This window comes from Eumetopias jubatus, unplaced genomic scaffold (genome assembly GCF_037043125.1).
Source record: "Eumetopias jubatus isolate StellerSeaLion01/CBP00866 unplaced genomic scaffold, mEumJub1_p1.0 scaffold_3, whole genome shotgun sequence".
Classification (NCBI taxonomy): domain Eukaryota; kingdom Metazoa; phylum Chordata; class Mammalia; order Carnivora; family Otariidae; genus Eumetopias; species Eumetopias jubatus.
In genome coordinates this window covers 59,402,401-59,429,644 of record NW_028274809.1, presented here as the reverse complement: position 1 = coordinate 59,429,644, position 27,244 = coordinate 59,402,401, and the positions used below count along the sequence as shown (strand labels likewise).

The 27,244-nt window shown below is 39.2% G+C and overlaps 1 protein-coding gene across 2 annotated transcripts in view; it reads left to right on the top strand.

The window, feature by feature from the left end:
* Nucleotides 1-27,244, top strand: part of MAP3K20 (mitogen-activated protein kinase kinase kinase 20) — a 178,622-nt gene that overhangs the window by 87,954 nt on the left and 63,424 nt on the right. For both annotated transcript variants that reach the window (XM_088021635.1, XM_088021634.1), the window contains exons 4-9: nt 4,405-4,506; nt 9,093-9,158; nt 13,573-13,601; nt 13,723-13,860; nt 21,198-21,284; nt 26,925-26,999. In XM_088021635.1, the coding sequence (XP_087877761.1) occupies nt 4,405-4,506; nt 9,093-9,158; nt 13,573-13,601; nt 13,723-13,860; nt 21,198-21,284; nt 26,925-26,999 (497 nt within the window). The remainder of the gene's footprint in view (nt 1-4,404; nt 4,507-9,092; nt 9,159-13,572; nt 13,602-13,722; nt 13,861-21,197; nt 21,285-26,924; nt 27,000-27,244) is intronic.

Here is a 27,244-nt window from a genome sequence, read left to right as displayed (position 1 = left end):
GACCCAGATGATTGCACTAGTGAATTCTATCACATGTTTATGGAAAAAAACACCATCAGTCCTTCCCATATTCTTTCAGAAAATAAAGGAGGAAGGAACACTTACTAACTCATTCTATAAGGCCAGTATTATCCCAATACCGAAGCCAGACAAAAACATATTAAGAAAAGAAAACTATAGACCAATATCCCTCATGAACATAGATGTAAAATTCTTAACTATATACAGAAGGTTCCGAAACTACAGTGGTTCAACTTACAGTTTTTTGACTTTATGTTGGTGCGAAAGCAATATGCATTCAGTTGAAACCGTACTTCGGTACTTCAGATACTGAGGTTTGATCTTTCCTGGGGCTAATAATATGTGGTACGGTGTTCTCCTGTGATGCTGGTCGGTGGCGGCAAGAGCCACAGCTCCTGGTCAGCCACACGATCCCAAGAGTAAGCAACTGACAGACTTACCACCGTTCTGTACCCATAACAGCCATCCTATTTTTCACTTTCAGTACAGTATTCAGTAAATTACACGAGGTATCCAACACCTCCTTATAAAATAGGTTTTGCATTAGACAATTTTGCCCAACTATAGGCTAATCTAAGTGTTCTGAGCGCTTAGTTTAAAATAGGCTAGGCTAAGCTATGATGTTTGGTAGGTTAGGTATACTAAATGCGTTTACTTTTTTTTTTTTAAGATTTTATTTGAGGGGGGCAGAAGGAGAGAGAGAATCCTCAGACTCCCCACTGAGCACAAAGCCCAGTGTGGGGCTCGATCCCACAACCCTGAGACCATGACCTGAGCTGAAACGAAGAATCGGATGTCCAACCAACTATACCACCCAGATGCCCCTAGATGCATTTTTCAACTTAACTGTATCTTCAACTTATGATGGGCTTATTGATATGTAACCCCATTGTAAGTCAAGGAAGAGCTGTATTAGCAAACTGAATCCAGCCACCTGTAAAAAGGGTTATATACCATTACCAAATGGAATATATCCCAAAAATGCAAGGTTGGTTTAACATCTAAAATCAGTTAATGTAAGGCACTATAATTGATAATAGAATAAAAAGACAAAACTTTCTGGCATAGTACAACACCCATTTATCATTAGAAATCTCAATAGAGTAGGAACAGAAGGGAATTTTCTCAGCCTGATAAATAGCATCTAAAAAAACCCACAGCTAATGTCACGCTTAATGGTGCAATTGAATGTTCTTCCCCTAAGACTGGGGACAAGGCAGTGAGGTTCTGCTCTTGCCATATCTATTCAACATTATACTTACACTGAAGGTTCTAAACCAGTAGTTAGACAAGAAAAATAAAAGGAGACCATACTGGAAAGGAAGAATAAAACTGTCTTACATGACATGATCCTGTATGTAGAAAATCCCAAGGAATCCACAAATTAATTAATTAAGAAACAGTTTCATTCAGGGCATGTGGCTGGCTCAGTCAGTAGGGCATGTGACTCTTGATCTTGGGGTTGTGAGTTTGAGCCCCATGGTGGATGTAGTGGTTACTTAAAAATAAAATCTTAAAAAAATACAATTTCATTCAGAGTAGTATCAAAAAGAATAAAATAGTTGAGTATAAATTTAAAGTGTAGGACTTTTTATCATGAAAAGTATAAAACATAGCTGAGAGAAACTATAGATCTAAATAATATGGAGAACATTACATGTTCATGGTTTGGAAGACTCATTATTGTCAAGGTGGCAATTCTCCCCAAATTGATAGATAAATTCAAAATAATTCCTATCTAAATCCCAGCAGGTTTTTTAAAATAAGAAACTGCAAGGTGATTCTAAAATTCACAAAGAAGTGCAAAAGACCTAGAATTTTAAAAGAATTAAGGTTGAAGACTTAGACTAACTCATTTCAATAGTTATTATAAATCTGTGGTGATCAGTAATATTAGGATATGTGTAATATTGGCCCAAGGACAGGCATGTAGCCAATGGAACGAAATTAAGAATTTAGGGGAAAAACTTAACACTGATTAATAATTGATTTTCAACAAAGGTGCCAAGACAATTCAATGGGTAAAAGTTTTTTTTTTTAAACTTTTAAAAAATTTTATTTTATTTATTTATTTGTTAGAGAGCACAAGCAGGGGGAGTGGCAGGCAGAGGGAGAAGCAGGCTTCCTGCTGAGGCAAGGAACCTGATGCGGGGCTTGATTCCAGGATCCTGGGATCATGACCTGAGCCAAAGGCAGATGCTTAACTGACCAAGCCACCTAGGCATCCCAAAAGATAGTATTTTCAACAAATTGTGCTGGGACAATTAGAAATCCACATGTAAAAAAATGGTATTAAATCCTAAGCCATGGGGCGCCTGGGTGGCTCAGTCGGTTGAGCATCGGCCTTCAGCTCAGGTCATGATCCCAGGGTCCTGGGATCGAGCCCCACGTCAGGCTCTCTGCTCCGCTGGAAGCCTGCTTCTCCCTCTCCCACTCTCCCTGTTTGTGTTCCCTCTCTCTCGCTGTGTCTCTCTCTGTCAAATAAATAAAATCTTTAAATCCTAAACCACACACAAAAAATAAGTCATAGACCCAACATAGGTCATAGACCTAATAAGTGTTAAGAGCTAAAACTGTAGAACTCTCAGAAGAAAAATAGAAAATCTTTTTACCTTTGAGTTAGGCAGAATTCTTAGATACGACACCAAAAGCATAATCCATAAAAGAGAAAATGATGAATTTGACTTCATCAAAATTAAGAATTTTTGGTCTTTGAAAGGTGCTGTTAAGAGAATGAAAAGACAAGTTCCAGACTGTGAGAAAATGCTTACAAATTATAAATCTGATAAAGGACCTGCTTCCAGAATAAACAAGGAACTCCTAAAATTCAGTGTTAATAAAACAACCAAATTTTAAAGCAGGCAATCTATTGGAATAAACATTTTGCCTAAGAATATATACTTGGGGCTCCTGGGCACATGAAAAGATGTTGAACTTTATTAGTCATTAGGAAAGTGCAGTTAACGATACGAGATACCCCTGGAATTACACTCACTAAAACGGCTGTGATTAAGAATGCGGACAGTACCAGGTGTTGGCAAGGATGTGAAGAAACTGAAGCCCTCATAGAGTGCTAGTGGGGGTGTAAAATGGTACAGCCTCTTTGGAAAGCAGTTTGATAGTTTCTTAAAATGTTAAACTGAAACTCCCTATATGTCCCAGCAGTTCCACGTCTAGGAATCTACCCAAGAGAAATGAAAACATTATTTCCATACAAAGGAATGTACACAGTGTTCATAGGACATTATTCTTAATAGCCGAAAATCAGGAACAGCCCAAATGTCTGTTGACTGGTGAGTGAATAAAATAATTGTGGTAAATCCACACAATAGACTGTTACTGAGCAATAGAAAGGATTGCTTGGAATCATCTTGTGAAGGAAAAGAAGTCAGACACAAAAGGCCATATACTGTATGATTCCATTTACATGAAATACCCAGAAAAGGTACATTTGTAGAGCCAGAAATCAGACTGCAGGGCTGGGGTTGAGAGTGGGGCTTAACTGCAAATAGGCACAAGGGAACTGTTCGGAGTGCTGGAAAGGTTCTAAAATTGGATTATGGTAGTGGTTGCCCAGCTCTCTCAATTTACTGAAAATCTCCCAATTGTACACTGATAGTAGGTGAATTTTATGGTATGTAATTTATATCTCAAGGCCATTTTTTAAAAAAGATTTTATTTATTTGACAGCGAGAGCAAGAACACAAGCAGGGGGAGTGGGAGAGGGAGAAGCAGGCTTCCTGCGGAGCAGGGAGCCCGATGCGGGGCTCGATCCCAGGACCCTGGAACCATGACCTGAGCTGAAGGCAGATGCTCTCAAAGCCATTTTTAAAGGAATTTTCTTACTTTCTTGTGGTTTTTATGTGTGTGTGCTTAAGTTTTGAGAGCTCTTCTAAATCCTGATGTAACAAGGATTGATTTGTTTACCTTGTCACATAAATGCCCTGCTTATATATCTTAATCTCCTCTGTCTCATTAGAATGACAGTTTTTAAAGAAATACCTATATACGTGTTTGCCTTTGTTTCAGATGCATTCTTCCAACACCTCCCTGTGTTTCTCAGTTCCATCCAGAAGGCTCTTGAGTTCATCCTGAGTCGAAGTTTTACCATTCATTCTGTCAGTGGTCTTGTCTTTAACAAATTTCTTTTCAGGAGAATAATAACTTTTAGAAACCACAGCATGGAACAGTTTTTATGTGCTTTTAATGTCCTTTGGTAAATTCTTTAACACATTTTCCCAATGAGAATTTAAAGTCTTATTTTTTATTGTTTGTTTTTTCATTTGGGTAGAGTTGATTTATATTAGTTTCAGGTGTACACAGTCTTATTTCTGAAATGCCCCTTGGTTTTAATTGTATGCTTCCCTTTTTCTTTGAAACTAGAATATGCTTCTCTGGGATCACTCTATGACTACATTAACAGTAACAGAAGTGAAGAGATGGACATGGATCACATTATGACCTGGGCCACTGATGTAGCCAAAGGTAATAAAGCTTCCTGTATTCTTACAGAATTGGTGGGGCATGTTTTCCCTTCATGACATGGTGACTTAAGGTTGAAGATTTGTTACTCTTTTTCAGACTACAAGTAGCAAGAATTCTGCAACTTTCTGTACAGATTATTTTATTCCAGTATAGTTATGTAACAGTGTTAACATTTGCTTCAGGTGTACCATATAGTGATTCAACAATTCTGTATATTAGTCCTTATCACAACAAGTACACTCCTTAATCCTCTTCACCTGTTTCACACCCCCCCCCAGCCTCGCCCCTGGTAAACATCTGTTCTCTTTAGTTAAGAGTCTTTTCTTGGTTTGTCTCTCTCTCATTATCCCTCTTTTTTGGGGGGTGGGTATAGATATTTTAAGTCACTGCCTATCCACTCTTGCATTCCTTTTCTTTCTTCACTTTATTTCTTTTTTTTTAAGATTTTATTTATTTATTTGAGAGAGAGAGAGAGAAACATCATGAGAGGGGAGAGGGTCAGAGGGAGAAGCAGGCTCCCCACTGGGACTCGGTCCCAGGATTCCGGGATCATGACCTGAGCTGAAGGCAGTCGCTTAACCAACTGAGCCACCCAGGCGCCCTCTCTTCACTTTGTTTCTTTCCCTAAAACTAAGTTCCAACAAAATCAGTGATTTTCACTGAGATCAGTAAAAACAATAAAAAATAAGACTTTAGATTCTCATTTGATTCCAGAAATCAAAGAATGAATAATTCATTCCAAAGCCATTTTTGCCACATTTTGTGACATTGTAATTGACCAGCCTCCTTGACACGTTAAATGGAAAGCTCATAATTCTGTTGTTCCGCAAGTCTCCACTTAGACTCAGTACCCAGAAAACGTGATTTATTGTAGGATTAGTCCTACTCATTTTGTGTACATAATAATATGGTAAAAACTGTAACCACTTTGAAAAAAAAAGTTTTATTTGCCCTGCCATGTGAAAGCAATTCAGATTTTATTTTCTATTTAACGTAAACTTGGAAATCACCCTGGAAATGAAATATTTTTAATACACAGAACCCCTAAACAAGGTGCCCAGTTCTTTTTCCCTCATAAATTCTGGCATAGACTAATGCTTTCTAAGGCAATTTAAATTCCATTTATTTTTATCTTTTTTTTTTTCCATTTGCCTAGCTGAAGATTTCTGAGTTTTATTTATAACTGTCAAAGTTGCTTTGGAAACAACTTAATCTAAATAATGAACACTGATAGTTACATTTGTATTCTAGCAACCCCTAGAAAGCAAGTGTGTCCAGATTTTACCAGGGCAATTCACTCCTTTGCATTTTGCTCCTCCAGTCTCTACAAGCATCTATTTACAAAGCGAGTAAAAGGATATTTAGCGCTAAGGAGAGCAACTCATACTTGGCTTTCACTGGGAAGTCATACAGTGATTTCCAAAAGTAACAGTCTTTCTTTTGGGGAATTTTCTTGTCAGTTTTAAGTTTCATCAACACCTGCCAAATTCTTCAAATAGGGAAAGTGAAAAAAAATTTTTTTTAAATTTCATGCAAAATGCTGCTGCTGAACGATACTTCATTACCTTATAAGAATAATAAGCTCTATGTTTAGGATGGTGTACTTAAGGCTTTGGCTGTGTTAATTAACTTAATTGTGTATTCATGCATCAAGCATTTCAAATCAGACTTAAATTCTCGCATTCTTCAAGCCATTTTCATGTAACATCATAGTCAAGTCTGTAGTGTGCAGGAACCACCTGTTTGTAAGCCGGGGGGGGTGCGTTATCACCGGGAGCCGCGAGAAGCATTGTGGAAATAACACTTCCATAAATGTAAATATATATCCCAGCAGTCTTCGACTGAACGCACTTCACCTTACAGACATTTGCATTTAGGGTGCTTAGCCAATTACACCCATGTTATTACTTAATGGCACTTAGGATAGATAGACAGCAAACAAATCAACTGACATCAGTCACTCTGCTTCCTGCTGTGCACACGCTGCTCTGGAAGCTTCCTTGGCACTCCCCTCCTCCGGCCTGGCCTGGGCCTGTAAACCTTGTCCCTCCCTGCCCTTCCCCATTGCAGTCCCTGTCTGAGGGGCAAGTCCCTTGGCTCCAGATCAGCTCAGTTATTCCTGGGCTCGCTCAAGCCCTCTGGCACTCTGTCAGAAGGACAAAGAAGAGAAAGAACAGGGCTAATGAAGTAGCAGACTGGAACTCCAGGTAAACGGGGGGGGGGGGGGGGGGGGGTGAGAGAGAGGGCAGGGGACTGTGTGTCCAACTGCAGCGCAATAAAATCACCTTCTTGTGGCTGCGAAATTGCCCTGAGAGGCAGGTTCGAATGTGGCCCCAGGTGAGAAGAGTGAGGCAGAGAAGAGACTTACTTATTTATAGTCACGAGTAACACTATTTAAAATGGCCTATAAAAGGAAGAAGAAATCAGTGCTTTCAGAATGACTTCAACTCTCTGTGGCAGAGCTGTGCACAGAACTCGGAGATGAAGTAGGAAGCCTTGATTTTTGTTGATTCTGTGTCACATTCAGCTCTGCACCTTTCAGTTTGACCATGATGGAAGACACTGGAGCAACGAGATGTTAAGAAATCAAAGAATGAATAATTCGTTTCAAATAAGAGTTGATTCATGCATTTTGAAGTAGGCATTGCTTAACATCACTGCCGAGAGAATACCTCCTCAAAGTCAAAAACAAAAACAAAAACAAAAAAAAGAAAAAGGAAAAAAAAAAGCGCTTCCCCTTTCTGGGTAGAAAGGAAAGTGGAGGGCGGACCAGCAGGTACATCTGAAAGTCTTGTGAGTCCCTCCCCAGTGTATAAGCGGAACAGTTCAAGCAGGTGCACCGGGATCCAGTCTCAGAAGGGTCCTCACTGATTCCCCATCTCCCCCGAATGACACCAGTCAAATCTTTTATTTTAGGAGCTGTGAATCTTAAAACTGATGATGGTGGGGGTTTTTTTTAGCCTCCTTCATTGTTTGCAATAAAAATAAGGCAGAATTATGGATGGCTCTATAAAAACAAACAGACTTTTCTATGATTGTGATTACTACTGTGTTTATGCACACTAAATATAAAAGCATACTATACATTATACACAAATAACTTACAGTATTTTTTTCTCATAGTATCTGCCATAAGGAAGAAAATGCCTCTGTTTAAAGCTTTAGTACCTGAGTGTTGTTTTTGGAAATCTTTACTTGTCAGCCAGTGTAGACCCTATCTAGCCCTGCCTCTAATGGTAATTAAACAGATTCTACCTGAATTTAGTTCTTAAGCAAGAAAGAGGTAATTATGAAATTCAGTCCTAGAAGTTATTAAAAGTTATCCAAGTTGTAGCTGTTGAATCTTCAGTGTGTGGTATGTAGAACTTTGTGTTAGAAGAATGCTCTCCTGTATTCTAGCTATGTCTTGTTTAAGATTGCTAAAATTAGTGATACTTTTGTAAACGGGACTCTTTTCCGCCATGTCTTTGTATCTCAGGAGTTTAAATTTTTTAATTTTCTTTGTTCTTACAGGACCTTCAATATCTAAGAATCAGAATGGTGGAAAAAAATAGATTACTTAAAAAAATTAGCCTTTATAAAATTGAAATTTTCCATATGCTCACAAAAAGAACCAAAGCCTACTTATTACATGTAATGGCTAGTTCATTAACAGAAGGAGCTTGTTTGGTTGTGGCAGTGGGGAGGCTGTTTCTTCCATTATTTAGAAAAGACAACTTGAGAAGTAAAGGGAAAGGAAATAGTATATCTCAATAGAAAATGTTCCTTTGCTTTATTCTGAGGGGGTATACAATACATAAATACAGAAAAAGAGTCAAATACTACTAAGAGGATCACTATGAAATATGTCTTTTAAAGTATAATTTTAAAATATAATATTTTATTCAAAATAATAAAACTATATATACATTCAATTTACTGAAGTAACTTGATGTACATTCTCAATATGTTGGAGAGAATTTTGGAGTGCATTTAAATATAGATTATCCCAAAGATTCATCCTTGTAAAGAGACTATTTTGTAACTACTGTAAATTTTTCTGAGGATCATAAAGTCCTTTACCAACCACAACTTATGAATCCAACCAGTTCCCTCCCACCTCCACCTCTCCCAAGGTCTTACTGGAATGAGTACTGAGAAAATAAACCAGGCTGCAACTGGGTAGCTGCAGACATCCAAATGAAAGCTGAAAACCTTGGTCAGAACTTTGGCAGATCTAGAATGCAGCTGGTAGTGGAATACCTTAGTCATTGGGGCACTTCTTCCAGTTGTTAACTGCACTGTTTTTGTGCAGACTCAAGAAAAGGTGTCATTAAGTACTGTAATAACTTTACCCACAATCAAATTCTAACTTCTAAGAGATTAAAGCACATGAATTTTCCTTAGCATATAAATTTTCCTAATGTAGACGTATCCTGTCTCTATTTTATCAATCATATAAGAACAGAACACACGAATTTAGTTTCTGCTACTGAATCCTTTGCAAAAATATGAAAGGTAGTCCTGATGTTTTAAAATAGAAAGTTAATACTAATGCAATGTTGGAAAATGATATTAAAAGCCTTTCTTCCTTCTTGTATGAAAAGGAATGCACTATTTACATATGGAGGCTCCTGTCAAGGTGATTCACAGAGATCTCAAGTCACGAAATGGTAATGTAGTCCTATGTTTTTATTTTACTTATTTTATTATGAAATACATACACCTTGTTATAGAAATAGGCTCATGTTTTTCATATCTTTTGTACCCTGATGTTTTGACTCATCACTGATACCATGAAAATCTTTCCATTGTTAATAAATATCAGAATTCTTTGTTATTTCAAGGAGCTGCATAGTATTCCATTGTATCAGTAGCACAGAATGTGGACATTTGGGTTACTTACATTTTTTTCTATGATAAAAAATGTTGAGCTTGATATTTCTCAGCAAAAATTTTTAACACATCTTTAATTATTTCTCTAGAATCACTTTCTAGAAGAGGTATTGCTAGATCAAAGCATGTAGTCATATACTTCTAGTCTCCTATTTTTAGATGGTTCTCTGTACTAGCAGTTTTGAGTTTTGTTCTTTTTACTTCTGAATTATTTGGTGTAAACTTTTTATGTCCGTCATTTTACCTGGCGTTGTGCCCAAAAATGATCAAAACATTTCAGAGTTTGGAAAGCAAAGGCTTTCTTTTTCTTCTTTCTCTTCTTCTGTACTCTCTAAAGTTTATTTATGATCTTATATTTTTTAATTTATAAAGTGAGCATTTTAAAATGTCTCGCAGGATTAGACATTTATTACTTTTCAGTAGGGAAGTAACAGAATGCTTTTTCTATTGTGTCACTTGGAAGTTAATGGACAAAGGCAGTGAGTGGGATTATTTAGCTGGCCCACACTAGCTAAAGTAAATGTTAGAACTTGCCACTTAAAAAAAAAAAAATCTTACTGTCAATTTATTTACATGTTTTACTTATTTACATGCTTTCTAAGTAATTCTTCTAAGTAAGGAGGAAGAGAACTACTTATTTTTTTTTTTTAAATCTTTCAATCACTGCAGTTAAAATGGGTACATGCTAAGAGTGTGATCCTTGCAGTGGGTGGTCATGGTAAGTGGAGGAAGAGAAGCAGGGGACCGGCCAGCTGTCCTTGCTGGGCTTCTGGGACCGTGAGGTCTGTGGGGTGGAGAAAGGGAAGTTCTTGGTGGCTGCCACTCATCAGTCGTCCGGGTTGGACCACCAGCTCGACCCTGCCTGGCAACTGGGGCTGACTGTTCTCTCCTTTGTCTAGGTCATCACTTATCCTTTGGCTCTTCATAGACATAAACTTCCTGGAGCTAAACACTTTTGAGATGCGTTGGCTAATAGGAAGTTGTTGGGAAATAATCTAGAATCTAGTAGGAAGTATCAGAGTCTTATGACTATAGATTTTTAGTTCATGCTCAGAATTTCAGTCCACACAAGTTATTTGACTTCTCTTTTTTAAATGTTTTATCAGAATATCTTGAATATCTCATGGGATGAGAATGATTAAGTTACAGATTTATCCATGCTCTCATTATGAAAACTAAGTAACAATGGAGAGTGTCCGGATTTTTACAAATTACAATTTGTGCAGTTACTTGATGGGAAAACACGTACACATTGAAAAAATATTGACCTAACTTTTAGCAATTTTTTTTTTTGTTCTGAAACGGAATAACAAGACTCTTATTTTCTATGTTATACATTTTTATGTTAGGTTCTTTTTTAATGAAGCACTTATTAATCTTATAATGAGAAAAAAAAGTAGAGGTATTTTTGAAAAGTAACTGAATATGGTATTAACAGAATTTCTATCTTTATTTGAAAAAATTGGTAGTTTATATATAGTATCACATTTACCCTTAGGCTATTTCATGCAAAGAGTCTATTTTTCCCACTTACCAAGGTCATTAGTAGTAGCTCAGTAAGAATTGATCAGCTACTGTGTTCAGGGCGCTGTGTGGCTTACAAAAGAAATGCCAGCGGGCACCTGGGTGGCTCAGTCAGTTGCTTCCAAGTCTTGATTTCGGCTGGGGTCATGATCTCAAGCTTGTGAGATGGAACCCTATATCAGGTTCCGCGCTCAGTGCGGAGTCTGCTTGAGATTCTCTTTCCCTCTGCCTCTCCCCCTCTGCCTCTCCCCCTGCTTGCTCATTCACTCTCTCTAATATAAATGAATAAAATATTTAATTTAAAAAAAAAGGAAAGAAATGCCAGAACAGTTCTTCAAGGTCTACCTTGGGTCTCCTCGCCTCTTCTCTTAGTCACCCACTCCCATAAAAGCCCCATCTGCATATTAGCACTCCCAGAGAGAGGGCAGCTGCAGAACCACGTGTCTGTCTGCTTATTGGGAGAGGCCACATAGATATTTGTAGGACCCCAAAATATATCATGTCCCCATTGATCTTTTCATTTCGTCTCTGCCCCCCAAAAGTTATGTCTCTATTCCTTTTCTCCATGAATGGCAATACCAGTTGCCTAAGCCAGAAATGAGATAAAAAGGAACAGTTTGATTGCAGAGATCTTGTTCTAACCATTATGCTGTATTGCCTCGTTACTTGATTTCATCCTTGAGTCTTCCCCCCACTGCTTAAGTCCAGTTGATTTGGCCTCCTAGATCTATCTTTCTTTTCTTTTCTTTTCTTTTCTTTTCTTTTCTTTTCTTTTCTTTTCTTTTCTTTTCTTTTCTTTTCCTTTTCTTTTCTTTTCTTTCTTCTTTCTTTCTCTCTTTCTTTCTTCCTTTCTTCCTTTCTTCCTCTTTCTTTCTTTCTTTTTTTAAGATTTTATTCATTTATTTGAGAGAGAGTGTTCCAGTGAGGGAGCATAAGCAACAGGAGGGGGAGAGGGAGAAGAAGACGCCCCACTGAGCAGGGAGCCCGATGTGGGTCTCGATCCCAAGACCCTGGGATCATGACCTGAGCCAAAGGCAGCCGCTTAACTGACTGAGCCACCCAGGCGCCCCCCCATTTTTAAAAAAAAGATTTTATTTATTTTAGAGAGATACAGTATGTGAGCAGGGGGAGGGGCAGAGGGAGAGGGGAGGCAGACTTCCCACTGAGGGTGGAGTCCAACGCAGAGCTCCCATAACCCGTGAAATCACAACCTGAGCCAAAGCCAAAATCAAGAATCCGGCGCTCAACCAACAGAGCCACCCAGGCGCCCCTGATTTGGCCTCCTGAATGTTTCTTGACTTGGTCTCCCTCTCCTGTTCTGTGCCATAGCCCTTTGTCTGGGCTTCCTTTTGTCCTTTTGGACTACAGCCACTTGGGTGCACAGTGATCTCCTTGCCTCCAGTTCTGTTCTCTCATATGCTCTCCCCTCTGCACATTTGACCATTTCATTTCTCTGCTTAAAATTGTTCATTGGATTTCCATTTTTCACAAAGGCCCTCCCGGACCAGGCACCTGCCTTGCAAAATTGCCTGTGTTTCCCTCTGCTCCTGACCTTCTGCAAGGGTCTTTTTTCTGCCTAAAAAATGCTTTACTCCCATAGCGCTTCTCTGTCTGGTTAGTCCCAGCTTGTTCTTCAGGTCTTCGTGTGAGCACCATTTCTTCCAGAAAACTCCTGCTGACCTCCTTAGACTTAGATACCCCTGCTCTTTGATTCCAAGGCAATCTCTGTGTCTCTCATCATAGAATTTATCCCACATAATTATATATTTAAAAAATTTTTTAAATGTTAATTCCAGTATAATTAACAAAGTATTATATTAGCTTTAGGTGTTGTCCCACTTGACTATAGACATTGGTTTCAGTGTCTCTCCCATGAGACTGTAAGCTCCACAGGAGCAGAGAAAAGCCAGTCTTGCTCACCTTCCTCTTCCAGAACATGTTACATTGCCTCGCCCATAACAGGTACTTGGCAAATATTTGTTAAGTGAGTGAATGTATGAATAAGTGAATGAATGAATGTTGTCTCTGCCTACAAGAAAATTACTCTTCAGTTGAGAGGAAAAGATACATACCAGGAAGTAGTAATTGCTAGTGACCTCCTCAGTACCGTGCTGGCAGTATAGTGGCAGAACCCAAGTAAAAACTTTGGTTCTTGGGGTGCCTGGGTGACTCAGTCAGTTAAGCATCTGCCAGTCAGGTCATGATCCCAGGGTCAGTCCCATGGCGGGCTCGTGCATGGGGAAAGAGAGAGAGAGAGAGAGCATGAGCATGGGGAAGGGACAGAGGGAGAAGCAGACTATCCGCTGAGCAGGGAGCCCGATGTGGGGTACTGAGGAGGTCACTAGCACTCTCTTTCTCTCTCTTAAATAAATCAATAAAATCTTTAAAAAAATTTTGGTTCTCTTTACTGCTACTAACCTATGTCATTTTTACTGGACCTTAGTACTACATTTGGTTTAAACAAATGTTTCGAAAGCCTTTAGTCAGTACTTCATGGAATTAGTTTTTTGTTCTTGTTTCAAAAGCTTCAATGCAGTAAATACTTCAGTTTTACCTTTCATATGCCATATGGAAGACAGAAGTAGAAATTTATGGGTTTTTTTCAGTGTAAGATGACTCAAATAAATTAGATGATTGTCATAATTTTTTCCTTTTTTTTTTTTTTAGTTGTTATAGCTGCTGATGGGGTATTGAAGGTAGGACTCCTTCTTTTAATTTTTTTCAAAAGTATTTGTTAACTTCAGATGTAAGTTTTTGTGACAGATAATTCTTTTATTAATCAGTGGCTGAAGGTTGATACTTGTTTTCTTTTCTCAGATATGCGATTTTGGTGCCTCTCGGTTCCATAACCATACAACACACATGTCCTTGGTTGGAACTTTCCCATGGATGGCCCCAGAAGTTATCCAAAGTCTCCCTGTGTCTGAAACTTGTGACACATATTCCTATGGTGTGGTGAGTTCATTTCTAATTTTTTTTTGTTGCTCAGGGAAATCTAAAAAAGCAAACACCTCCAGGAGTGGGATACAGCAATTTAACACAATTTTAAGACAACGACGCTGTTTCCCGTGGAATGCCTAGAGCAATGGCCACAGACAGAACACTTCCTAATTGCCAGAATGTTCATTTTGATCACTTTTCTGCATCTGAGTTATTTTGTCCTGTGTTGAGAAGAAACCAATGCTACTTCCAAAGAGCAATTAGATGGAACCTAAAATAATGCCGGGCCTGATGCACTTATGTGGAGAGTGCTTTCCTGGGCTGGACGCACGACTGTGGAGTGTCTGTGTTAAGTCAGTGGAAACGTGGGTCATCTGGAACAGGACTTCATTGTAGTAAGTTGCTCAAAACACACTAGGTCTGCCTCATGAGTGAATTACAGGAGATTTTTGAATGTCAACTATTAAAATGATTAGTGAGTTTCCGGAGAGTACAGAAGAAAATGTACTTAGCTTTTATGGCCTTGTCCAAGCCTGCTGCCAGTCTTACAAAGTAGTGTGACTCTCTGAGGCATAACTCTAAGGTATGTAAAAATCACAACAGAGCAGCACAGAGGGAAACAGGATAATGTGGGGGTGGGGATGCTCAGGGAATGGAGCCACAGGAAAGACTCCCTTAAGGAGCAGAAGCTTCTGGAGGAAGGGTTTTGAGGTGGATCATTCTCGAGGAATAAGCAGAGGGAAAGAAGTAAGTGGAATGGGGGAACAGTAGGGTGGGAGGGGAAGAAGGGCACGGTGGTTCTTTGGTGGTAGAAGGAATTTATTTGTTGTTTTTTATCCTTAAAAATACTGTGTATCTTTTAAAAAGTCCAAAGTAGTATTTGACACTCCTTCTCTTCGGGTCTCATCTCTCAATCATACTACCTCTATATTTATATTATTACTCTTAAAAGGATATTTTCATAATAACAGGAAAAGGAGCAGACTGATTTTGGCCCAAACCCCCATGCCTCCTCTTTCCGGACTTCTGTGGTTTCTACTGAAAGTGACAGCTGATGGCCCAAGAGGAGACCTGCATTGTCACATGTATTCCTGATTCTCTAGAGGCCATCAGCCTCTCAGGATTTACTGCTGGCTTCATTACTTAAGTCTTGGGCTTGTTTTCTTTGGCAAACTTTTTCTAAATTATAATATATCTTATGTGTACCAAATTAATTATTTTTTTAAAGATTTTATTAGAGAGAGAGAGAGAGCACAAACAGGGGGAGTGGCAGGCGGAGGGAGAAGCAGGCCCTCCGCTGAGCAGGGAACCCTACTTGGGGCTCGATCCCAGGACCCTGGGATCATGACCTGAGCTGAAGACAGATGCTTAACTGACTGAGCCACCCAGGCGCCCTACCAAATTAATTTAATATAATAGAGATGAATTTTATTGGCTATTGGAAAAAGTCATTACAAGAATGAGATACGTGCTTTTAGCAAAAGGCTAGAATTTTATTTATTTATTTATTTTTTTAAAGATTTTATTTATTTATTTGACAGAGAGATACACAGCGAGAGAGGGAACACAAGCAGGGGGAGTGGGAGAGGGAGAAGCAGGCTTCCCACTGAGCAGGGAGCCCGATGTGGGGCTCGATCCCAGGACCCTGGGACCATGACCTGAGCCGAAGGCAGAGGCTTAATGACTGAACCACCCACGCGCCCCAAAAGGCTAGAATTTTAAAGGTTGGAAGACAACAGTAGCTTCAGGCTAAATATCTCATTTCCCTTAATTCTGGGTATTTCTAAGACTGAAGGCTATAAACTACTATAGACAGCGATCAAATAAGTCTCATTGAAAGATGAGGAAGAAACATAAGTTCCTGAAGAGACTGGATTCTAAAACTGGTTCCCTATGTCAAAAGTTACTACATTCTGACCATCCCACCAATCACCTGCTGGGGAGGTCTGAAAATGGGGGAATTTGTTGCAATTTCAGACTTTAGTGAGATGTTTTCTCTTAGGAAGTTATGTTCCTTCATCTTTAAGCAACAATGTGTTTATTGTGTCAGGCACGGTGTTAGACACCAACTTCGGGTAATGTAAATTGGACTTTGCCTGCGCATTGGGACCAGTGTTCTATCCTGTGGAACAGGAACCAGCAAACTTTTTCTGTAAAGGACCAGAGAGTAAATACTTGAGAATTTGAGGCTCACTAGGAGTCCCCGCTGTGTATTCTTTTGCTTTTTACAACCCTTTACAAATGGTAAAACCACTATGCACTCCATCCACAACGGGGCTCAGTCCACAGAAAAAGTTGTGTGGAGCCTGAGGGAGGGAAAGGAAGCCTCAGGGCCGGAGTGGGTCACAGTGAGTCAGCAAGAGACCACACTTCTCACATCCTCACTTGCCTGTGCATTTAGATACACACACACATATTTAGGCGGTTATAGTTTTTAAATTATTTTTGCATGTGAACTAGAAGACTTTAGAGGCTCATTTTAGTAGCACTCCCCAAGCTCTGGTGTAGCATTTGTACTTTGAAAATTCTCCCCAAGTCTTGGACTTTCCCTATCCCAGAAATGTTTGATCTGAAAGACAACTATGGGTTCCAGATAGAGTGAACTTTTGCTTTCAGGATTATCTCACTTATGAAAACAAACCTCACACTGCTTCCTTCCTGAACCTTACCAAACCAGGGGCGTCACTGGGTTTCCTGAACCAGAGTAGAATCTCAGTCCCAGTAACCAAGGACCAATTCATTTTCACAGGCAAACTATCAAAGATATTAGTGACTTCCATGTTTCCTGTATCTTTTTAAATCCCTTTCACTCATTCCTCATTGACCCCCTCATGTTAAACATAGTTTGAATCAACCTTTCCAAGGCTGCAAATGTTGTTTACATTATTAAGAAGCTTTTCTTTCGAGTGTGCACAACCTCTTAGTAGATGGGCCTGAACATTTCTGTTGGTGAATGAGGTTTTCTCTGGACTTGTTTACCGACCCTTCGTTCTGTTCTGAGGGATTTAACAAATGCTTAACAAATCATTCCATCAAGTAGTTTCACTTACTGTCACAAACTCGATAGCCACTCACTGAACATTTGCAGTGTCATTCGGTATTTACACACTGGATGCTGCCGTGCGGGACCTGTCCGCCCCAGTCACCTGCTTCTGCGGTTATGTTAGAGGCTTCTTTTGACTGGTGGAAACAAAAATGCCTTTCCAGTGACTCTGTTTGTTTTAAAACAGTATCTTAAAGAGAAGGGTTTACTTGGAATTCTGGTTATGCTCAACCCATAGCTGTATCAACAGAGTTTCACTCAGAAAGTTGCACATAGGGACACCTGGGTGGCTCAGTCATTAAGCGTCTGCCTTCGGCTGAGGTCATTCTCCCAGGGTCCTGGGATCGAGCCCCACATCGGGCTCCCTGCTCCGCAGGAAGCCTGCTTCTCCCTCTCCCTCTGCCCCTGCTTGTGTTCCCTCTGTTGCTGTGTCTCTCTGTCAAATAAATAAATAAAATCTTTAAAAAAAAAAAAAGCCCTATATAGAAAGTTGCACATAAACCAGTTGAATTATAAATGAGAATTCAAGATTTTATTTAATACTGACCCCTTCCCATTATGTTCTAGATAAACACCATTTAAGTGAAAGAAATAGTACAAGGCATGCTTTCCAGAGCTTTTTCTTTAAACAATCACGAATTTTTGAAAAATACAGAAAGCATTGCATGGTCAAAGTAGGTATTACCTAAAAGATTAGCAGGAGAGAATGGTTGTTAAGGTAGGGGCATGTTAGTTTTAGAACTTTGTTGTCCAAAGACTGAAAATAATACTCATCTGGGAAAGCAACGTGGTTATTTAGAATTTTTAATGTCCTTTCAATAATAGGTAAGTAGCCAGGACCATTTGTCAGTACAGTATCTCTTGGCATAAAACATCCCATAGTTCATGAAGGGTCCATTCTGTTCATTGTGCCTACACACAGACACACACACACACTCTCTCTCTCTCTTTCTCTCTCTCTCACTCTCTCTTTCTCACTAGCAGATGAATAAGACCCTAAAAAAGAGTGGTCCTTTTTTGAAACCCACCCCCCCCAAAAAAAAACACAAAAAAATACCTAATATATTTTTGCTTTTCATTTTTCTATTTTTTCAGACTTGCTGTAAGAATTTAGCCCCTGGTATTATCGAAGTCCCTTGCCCCTGCAACTTGATAAACCTGTGTTGCTTCTTAACTCATGGCAAGACTGACCAGCCTTGGCCAGCCTTAAAATAAATGTGCTGTGAATGCCAGAAGTGGATCTTGTGATCCTTGCTTCTAAACTGATAAACTTTGCTGGGCAGGCAGTTGTTTCTCTCCATTTTACAAGAGAGGAGATTGTGCTACCCCTTTAGGGTGATCTCTCTTGAAGGACGGAACCAGCGCAGTGTTTAGTGTCTTACCCACAAAAAAGAAAAGACTCAAGGAAAGCAAAAATCATTGACAGAACAAGCCTTCTGAGAACACAAGGCCTAGCCACTCTTTAAAAACAAAGCTGTCCTAATGACAATGCAGAAAGGATTACCTTCCCAGAAGCTTCTGAGCCAGAACCACGGTTTGAAGAGAGTGGCTTAAGAGTGAGCATCCGTGTGTGGCTTGTGTGTGAGCCCTGTTCCAGAACAAGCCGGGCTCAGGTAATGGCTTGCCATTGTTTGTAAAAGAAAGGGCAAGAAAAGTACACAGCCTTGTCCAAGTTTCTCTGCAAACTGAGAATAGAAATTTTTCCTTGTGAGCACAGTTTAGACGTAAATACGTCTCAAGATAGAATGAGTTGGAAAGTATTTTTAAGGGGAAAGATCACAATGTTTGGCCTGCATCCCTGTCACTGATGTTTTCAGGCCTAGTTTAATATATTTTTAGACCTTCACATGACTTCCTCCACAAAGGACTGTGTTGTGCCTTGTGCCATTGTGTTTAGTGCAGAAACCGCTGTTGTCCTGTCTCATGCCGCCTGCTTTGTGCCACATTCCCGCACCTGCGGGATCGGTAGCGGGGACTCGGCGCGCGCTGGCGCTGCGCTTACGCTGGGACTTCACTTGGGCCCCAGCGGCGCCTGTGCCGCGCCTGTGCCGCGTCCGCACCCCGCGCCCCGCACGTGCGCCGCCCGCACGCGGCCCCTCAGCTGTGGCGGCTCGGCCGAGACCCACACATGGACTAAAACGAAACTCTTGTTTTTCCAGGGAAACAGAACTCAGACCTTAGTAGATTTGGGATATTTTCCAACTGAATATTTGAGAATAAAGAATGACATAAATCTTTTTGTCTATCACTTCCCAAGCTCTTGGTTTTGCATTTTACCTCGTAAAACCCAGGCAGCCTTTGTGTGTGCGCCTGCGCAGTGGGTTGTGCGTGCTGGCCCGGGTCAGAAAGTGTGTGGGGGGGGGGGGGGCGGTGCTGGAGGCCACCTCCCTGGACATTTTGGGGTCTGGAGCATTTGATTTATTTGAGGCTGAGTCACTGTTCCCTTTCTCCTTAGGAAGGCCAAATTCCTCACTTTGTTTGCTCTGCATACCCCTCTCCCTCCCCAACCTCAGCACCAGGGGAGTGGTAATTGGGTGCAATGGAGGGGGCTTCATTTCCTGCTCAGCCCTCTCGCTGCTCCATCCCTCTCCCCTGTGCAGGCAGGGTCTCAGGGGTGATTGCATACCTGTTCTGGTCCTCAAACGCTGCCTTTACTTATAGTGCTTGCTAGAATCATCCCCTTCTGGGATGCCCCTTACCTTTTCCTAATCACTTCTGGGACTCAAATAGAATTATTCAGTAGCTCTTCTAAAGAAGTACCTTACACACTTGATTAAAAGCCCAAAGAGGCTTCGGTGAATTTTTTTTCTCCTGCTTGAGCAGCATCTGCCAATTTCCCTGATTTTCCTGCTAATTAGCCAGAGTTCATTTAGCATGTTCTGATTCGAATATGACTGAGCACTGGCTGAGGAAACAGTGGATACAGAGTTAAAGGTTTGTAGGACCTGCTTGAATAGAGTACATGTTCTCAATCTACATTCTTATTTAGAAATGGGTTGTTTTTTTTTTTTAGAACAAGAGTAATCTAAATCAAAACTGCTGAATTCATTTGCTTCTCACCTCTGCCATGGCTCCACACCTGAAATATGGCACATCACGTTCTCTCTCACTGCAGCCTCCCTTCTCTAGACTTACGTCAGGTTAAGAGCTTGACCATTAGGGGAGGCAGCAAGTTCATATTCTTGCTCTGCCACTTGATAACAGCGTCTATGGGCAAGTTTATTTAACTTTCTGAAGCCTTAGTTTCCTCATCTATAAAATGAGGATCATAGCTATTCGCCGGGATTGATATTAATCATGACAACACTTGTAAAGAGTTTAACAAAGTATCTGGAACATAATCACTCAGTAAATGATAGTTGTTATGATTGTTGATAAAAATATAATTGTTTTTGCACTTCAGAAAATATTGGTAGACTCAGATTTTGATGCCCATTTGTATAAATCGAGAAAGTTACCTGAATGTAAAAATCTCCATTACTTAGTATTTTAAATGAAACCCAAATCATTGGCTGTTTTCAGCATTCCTAGCATCAGTTTGCTTTCTTTGGGCATGCAGATTTATTAATTGTGCTGATCTCAAGGATTGCAGAGAGATGAACACACACATACATTCCCCCCACACACACACACCTAGCCTATATATATGAACATAAAGTGTTTATTATATTTTAGAACAGATAGTAAATTATGTTATAGGTGGAAGAAAATGACTCCCTTAGACTAACTCATTTTGAGAGAGCTTCCTCCAAAACAAAATTTAAATGTTACAGTTCTGCAAGTACCTACCATTATGGGGTGAATGGTTTAGCCAGTGATTCGGATTTAGGGCTCAATATTTTTTATCAGACCATTACTGATCCTTTAAAAATACGGTTGAATTCCCAGTTATTATCTTATAGAGAAATTTATTGGTGATTGAAGGTAGGAGCAGTTTGACTAACAAAATATAAAACCTAATTTGTGGGAATCTGTGAGAATTCTAGTAACTTACAAGATAAATTATGTAGGCCCACTGGTTTCATAAGTCTGGCTCTAAATGTTCTGATTTCTAAACTAGTTTTTTTCTTTATAAAAATGAACAAAAAATGAATGTGTGCGTGCGTGTGTGTGTGTGTGTGTGTGTGTGTGTGTGTGTGTGTAATATTTGGAAGAAGTCCTATGCATGAATATATGTTTTGTCCAAGTTTCTACAGGTGGGGTTGGTTTTGTCTGGTAATTGGATACAGTTAAGTGTTAGATAAAGTTTCAGTAAAATACCAAAAATACAAAGTACAAGAATAAAAATTCCATTTTCTTTTTGTTCCAGGTTCTCTGGGAGATGCTAACAAGGGAGGTCCCCTTTAAAGGTTTGGAAGGATTACAAGTAGCTTGGCTTGTAGTGGAAAAAAACGAGGTAAGACTACGATTCTCCATTCAGGTACATAGATCAGAAAACAGTATTGGGGTTTTGCAAAAGACTTTTTCATCTTCTTCAAATTGAAAGTAAGTTCACGCTTATGGAAAGATTAGCAGTAGGAGCTAACACAAAGGGTCAAAGTGATGTTATTCCTCATGAATGGACCCTTTACATCTAATTGTTGCAGCTTCACGTCGTGATGCTGTAGATCAAAAATTGTACAAGTACTGTACTAGTTTCTCAGTCTCAATTGTAAAACCTAGGGGTTTGTTCTTAGTGATGAAAGAAGCCATTGCGTCCAAGGTAGGGGAACAGTTTAACTCCATCTCCTGCGTTTAGGACATCTTTTTTACTGGCCGGGAGTTGATATATCTGTAAGAGACCTTCAGCTACTTCAACTTACCTCTCCCAGCAGGAGTCACTATAGTACAAGAAACTGTCGCTTAGATGAGAATTTCAAAAATAAAAGAAGAAAAAATAGTTTCAAAAAAGGGAAAAATTACAGTTTTGCCACCTACGTTGAACACTACATTGAAGATGAGCTCCTCACTGGAATTGGCGAGGCAGTGGCATAACTGTTCCCGTCTTCATGCAGAGCCTTTCCATTTCAAAAGAACTTCAGTGGCGTAAACACCGTTTGTGCTGTGTCCCCAGCCTCGCTTTTCTTCTTCCCACAAATTGAGGCTTTCAGTTAGTTGGACCTATGAGCCTACATCAGAGAACGTGGTACATTCATATCAAAGAGAGCAACTACATTTTGAAAGGCTTAAAATTGTGACTGAAATGCACAGGCATGGAAATCCTCAGCATAAGGATGAAGCATCCAGTATCAAGGTACTATGAGAACTTAGATCCGGTAATGGAAGCACGCAGTTGTCTTTGCAATGCAAAACAACCTTATTTCACAGAGCTTCATTTCCAGATCTGATCTGTGCCCTCCGCAGAAGGTAAGAGTGCAACCTGAGGATAAAATAATTTGCAAAAAGGTGAATACGCGGAGATCTGCCCTTTTTAATGCTATGAAAGAATTAGATTGATCTGCTCCCCATGTGAGTGCAGGAACAGACTAGATTAACCAAACAGCTGCTACTGACTAAGAGAAACCAAGTTTCCATAGTTTAGATCACATAATCCCGCTACCTTATTAATTTGTCCTCCTGAGCTATTGAGAACAGATGAAATGTTCGTGATAGCTGAACTTGATGGGAGAGAGCTGCCAATTTAAGAAAAAGCAGAAGGAGTTATATTCAAGAATGTGTCTTGCTCAGTGTTTCACAGGAGCTGTTCTGTTTTAATTAAATGTCCTGGTTATTCCCGGTGTGCTATTAAATCAGACCCTTGTACCCAGGATAACTGGTATTTTCATGATACGAGCACCCGCTTGTCTCTGTTCTATTCCTCTTGCCAGTGAGGTGATTAGATGTTTGCTTCTGGGTTTACAAATGAGAGTGAAGGAAATGATTGACCTAATGTTGACTTTGGAGTGGAACACTCAATGTAACTTTTTTCCCTCTACATTGTTCCAAGAAAAATTAGAAGAAAGTGTTTTAAAAGCTGACTGGACCCTCCAAATACGTATAAGAAAAAACAATATTTTAAAATAATATTTCATCTAAAGGATGGCAGAAGAGGTGTGCATCTAAAGCACTTTCAAAACATGAGTCTCCATCAAGGATGATTAAAGCAGACAAGAAAAATGAATTTAGAAGCTGCCTTTGGATAGCTGGCTTGAGGGCTGGAATCACCCATAAATAACCTTGAGAACTTCCTGAACATGTACCAGACGAGGCTGTCAGCCCCCCCGCCCCCCCGGTTCCTCAGGGATTCCCTAGAGTAGAACGTACTGTTTTATCCATGGTGTGACCTGATTGATAGTCGGCTAATAACTGATGGAGACCACTCAGATACCTCCCCTTCTGTACGCAGAATAGCAAGTTCGAGGAACCCCACATGGTGAAACAAGTTTTCTCAACTTTCTACTGAACTTAAGGAAAATTGGGTATTGAAGGCTACTTACCTGTCTACTCTCACTCTGCACAATATTTGTCAAAAATATGGAAATTAAGTTTAACTGTACTTTCCATTGTCATTATTCACAAAGGAGTCTTCATTTCATCTCATAAATGTAGACACATATTACCAGAACAAATTCTGTTGACATAACATTAAAAGAATTAAACTATATAGAACAAACTGAAGGGGTTGCTAGAGGGGAGGTGGGTGGGGGATGAGCTAAAGGGATGATGAGTAGTAAGGAGGGCCCTTGTTCTGATGAGCACGGGGTGGTATATGGAAGTGTTGAATCACTACATTGTACACTTGAAACTAATATTACGCTGTATATTAACTGGAATTTAAATAAAAACTTGGAAAAAATGGCCAAGGATTTATTTCATTTCATAATAAAATTGAGACTCTGACTTAAAAATAATTTACAAAATTCTTCCAACTTCCAATTATTTCATTTATTTTTACTTTGGAATACCTTGGGTTCTTGAGTTGAAAAGAACAAGCTGTATTTTTTTTTTTTTAACAGGCCTCATTTAAATAAAGAATGATGTGTTTAAACCTAGGGAGACATTTTAAATGTAAGCCAGTCACCCTAGAATGCACCTATATCCAAATATTAGAGTTACCTTTTCTTTTTAACTTTTTATTTTGAAATAATTATAGACTAACAGGAATTTGCAACAATATTAGAAAGGATTCTGTGTATCCTTCATCCAGCTTCCCCCACTGGTGAGATACAGGTATAGGCCAACACCCAAACCAGAAAGTTGACATTGATTCATTACTCTTAACTAGACTCTAGACCTTATTCAGTTTCACCATTTAGATTGCTTTTGGATCTACAGGAAGATCAATACGTTCTAAAAATATCTGAAGGTGTTTGCTTCTAAATGCTTAATAATGAAATAAGGCCTTCAAACAATAATTTTTCCTAATATTAAATCCTATTAAAACTAGATACATAAAGCACTGTTAAAGACTGAACCCTTACAGAAGTCATGAAATTAGGGTATTACTAATAAATTTTGTAATTTTTATAGACATGTATGTTTGTCTTTGTAATTTCTATAAAACTGAATTAGTGGTCATTCAGAATATTCTGACAGTATAATTTCTATCGTTACAAGTACTTAGATTCTCATAAAATATGTTTTGTTCTAAGTAGCAAAACAATTTTTTTCCTTTAGAGAGAGTGCACAGGCACACATATACGTGAGTTGGGGGGAGGGGCAGAGGGAGAGAGAGAATCCTAAGCAGGCTCCCTCTTTTGGCCCTGAGATTATGACCTGGGCATTTTCAGTCACCTAACTTAAGTATTCTTAATAGGTGCCCCAAACTATTAACAGAAATCCTCAATGCATCGTTGACTACATTTTGGAAAAAAGATAATAAAAAATAATTGACAAAAAGTAATTTTTTGCATCTTAAAGAAAATGGTGCAGAAAAAATATGCTCTTTAAAAAATGTCATGCCTAATTTAGTGGTTGGGAAATATTTTCATTTTAAATTTGGAACTTTTAAAGTATTTAAGTTTGAAGTAGTGCGGCTAAATCTGTTGCTAATATCTGGTTATTTCGGGATGTTTTAATGCATTAGGAATGCCCACAGTTCTGTAAACAGAACTTAAATACTTCAGATTTTCTTTTAAAGTACTTTTTAATAAACCAAAATAAACCCTTACATTAGTGTCTGAGTCTAGATTTAACTGATATTTGACCATATGAGATGATCTAAAATAATTATGTCTTCTTTCATAATGTCTCAGATGAGGTAGCTAAAAAGTTTCTCAGTAAGAAAAGATGATAGAAAAGATTAACATCCATCCATATTCATCCAGGTCACATTTCAGTTCTTAGAAAAATGTGAAAAAGTTACATTGAAAATGTTCCTTTTTATGAGAAATTACTTTGCCATGGGGTACATTCAGCTGAGTAATTGCAATCACTTTGTTTCTCTTAGTTGCCAAATATTTTTAAAAAATAAACACCTGATTTTCCTTTTGATCTTCATCAAAAGGTTTCCAGTTCACATTAGAGTAAAATAAGAGTACAGTTTACCAGATCTCCTGTATTCTATGTAATCAGTTAAAAAAATGTTTAGCATAGCCTTTAATTTGGCAAGGGCTGTTTTGTTTAAAACTTTCAGGTTTTATATATTTTAGTTTATTTTGATTTTAAGGTTATTGTAATTCGAAATACAGATCCCCATCTGTTTTTTTGCCAGGGCAACTCTTTTTCTAGTGTTATGCATAGCCTCCCCCAAATCCAACTAAGTTCAGTTTCAGTTTTTTATTTGCAAAACTTCTTTGGTAAACAATACTGCATAATAAATCATCTTAGTACTTCTTAGTGCGGTGGACTTCTTAGTGCGGTGGTTCTCAGCTGTCACACCCAGGCCTCTCTTGATAACAACTCTTTTCATGCTCCCTCTACTTGCTGGAAATGACATGCAGATGTAGTACAACCTACCCACACACATTGTACTTTTAAAGTCAACATAATGCTCTCATCGTAGTATACAGAAGAAATAAATACGTATTACGGTGTATAAATGCGCAGGCATGACTGCAGGAGAGGAGAAAATGGAATAGTTTCAGAGCTTATACCTATGGATAAATAGGATTCAACAGCTACAAATGCAGAATGGAGTTGAATTGTATCAACGATTCCAGCAGCATAAGGAATGCTGTTGTAGGTGACATTTTCCAAAAATCTTGGTAAGGTTATGAATAATGCAAAGATCAATCTGCCCTTGATTTATTTTATTTGGTAGTTGCATTCTTAGTTCATTGCATTTTAAATCTGCTCAAAATATACTTTGTGTTTATTGTAAATCAAAGAGAGAGTCTAGAGCCAGAAAAATGATTAAACCTCATTGTTTGCACATGGGGCATCTGAAGTTTGGTGGAGTGCAAGGGAGTACTTAGGGATTTACAACATAGTGAAGGATGTCCAGCATTCTTGACCCACTCCAGGTGCAACTCTCCAGTTTTTAAAACAAAAATGCCTCCATAGATATCTAAAGAGCCTCCAGGGGCATGGCAAGTTCTAGAGAAGCACTTCTGTAAAATGTTGGCACAGGACAGATGCTCACAGTGTAATCTTTGTTGTATCCAGCCCTTGTGCTTTAGCCATAATGAGTCATATGTCCAGAATCTCTTATTGGCCAATGAGAAGAAGCACACTTCTTTCAAATGATCTCTGGGACGGTGTGTGCTAAAGACGTTTCCAGAGGTGTCACGCCTACCGCCACAGATGAGCTGCTTTCCTAGCTGCCTGGGCTGCGTGCCTATTTCATAGCCGCCTGTGCAAAGATTTGTGGTTTTAGGCCTTGCCTTTCTCCTCCTGTAGTTTCCTTTAGACTTGAGTCTATGTTTCATTGTATTTGTCGTGCGGAACCGGACTTCTCCATCCACTGGGATGCCTTTTTGGAAGAACGGTATTAAAAGTTTCTTTAGAGATATGATGTACCTAAACATAAATTCTCATCTGCCATCTATCAATCAATGGAAGCTTAAAATTTAATGACTTGTTTGTGCTCTAAATGTAACTCTTTTATGAACTTTCAGTGAGTATCTACTTACCTTCATGAGTAAATCCTTGTGTTGTCTTTCCTTCTCTGTGGTAGAGATTAACCATTCCAAGCAGCTGCCCCAGAAGTTTTGCTGAGCTGTTACGTCAGTGTTGGGAAGCTGATGCCAAGGTATGTAAGTCAGTTGTTTTTTTTTTTGGTCGTCTTTCAGAATTCTGAAATTTCACTTGTTTGTTTGGCTTTGAGTTTTTAAAATTTGGGGTAATGAGAGTCATTACAAAGTAAAGCTGGATTGCTGTCCCTGTGAGCCCCAGATGGACTGTTAAGGCTTTCTGTTGCTATCTGCTTATCTTGATCCTTAGAAATTCATTACTGGCTCCTTCTTACAGCCCCTCTGGCACTCTTGATTCAACGGA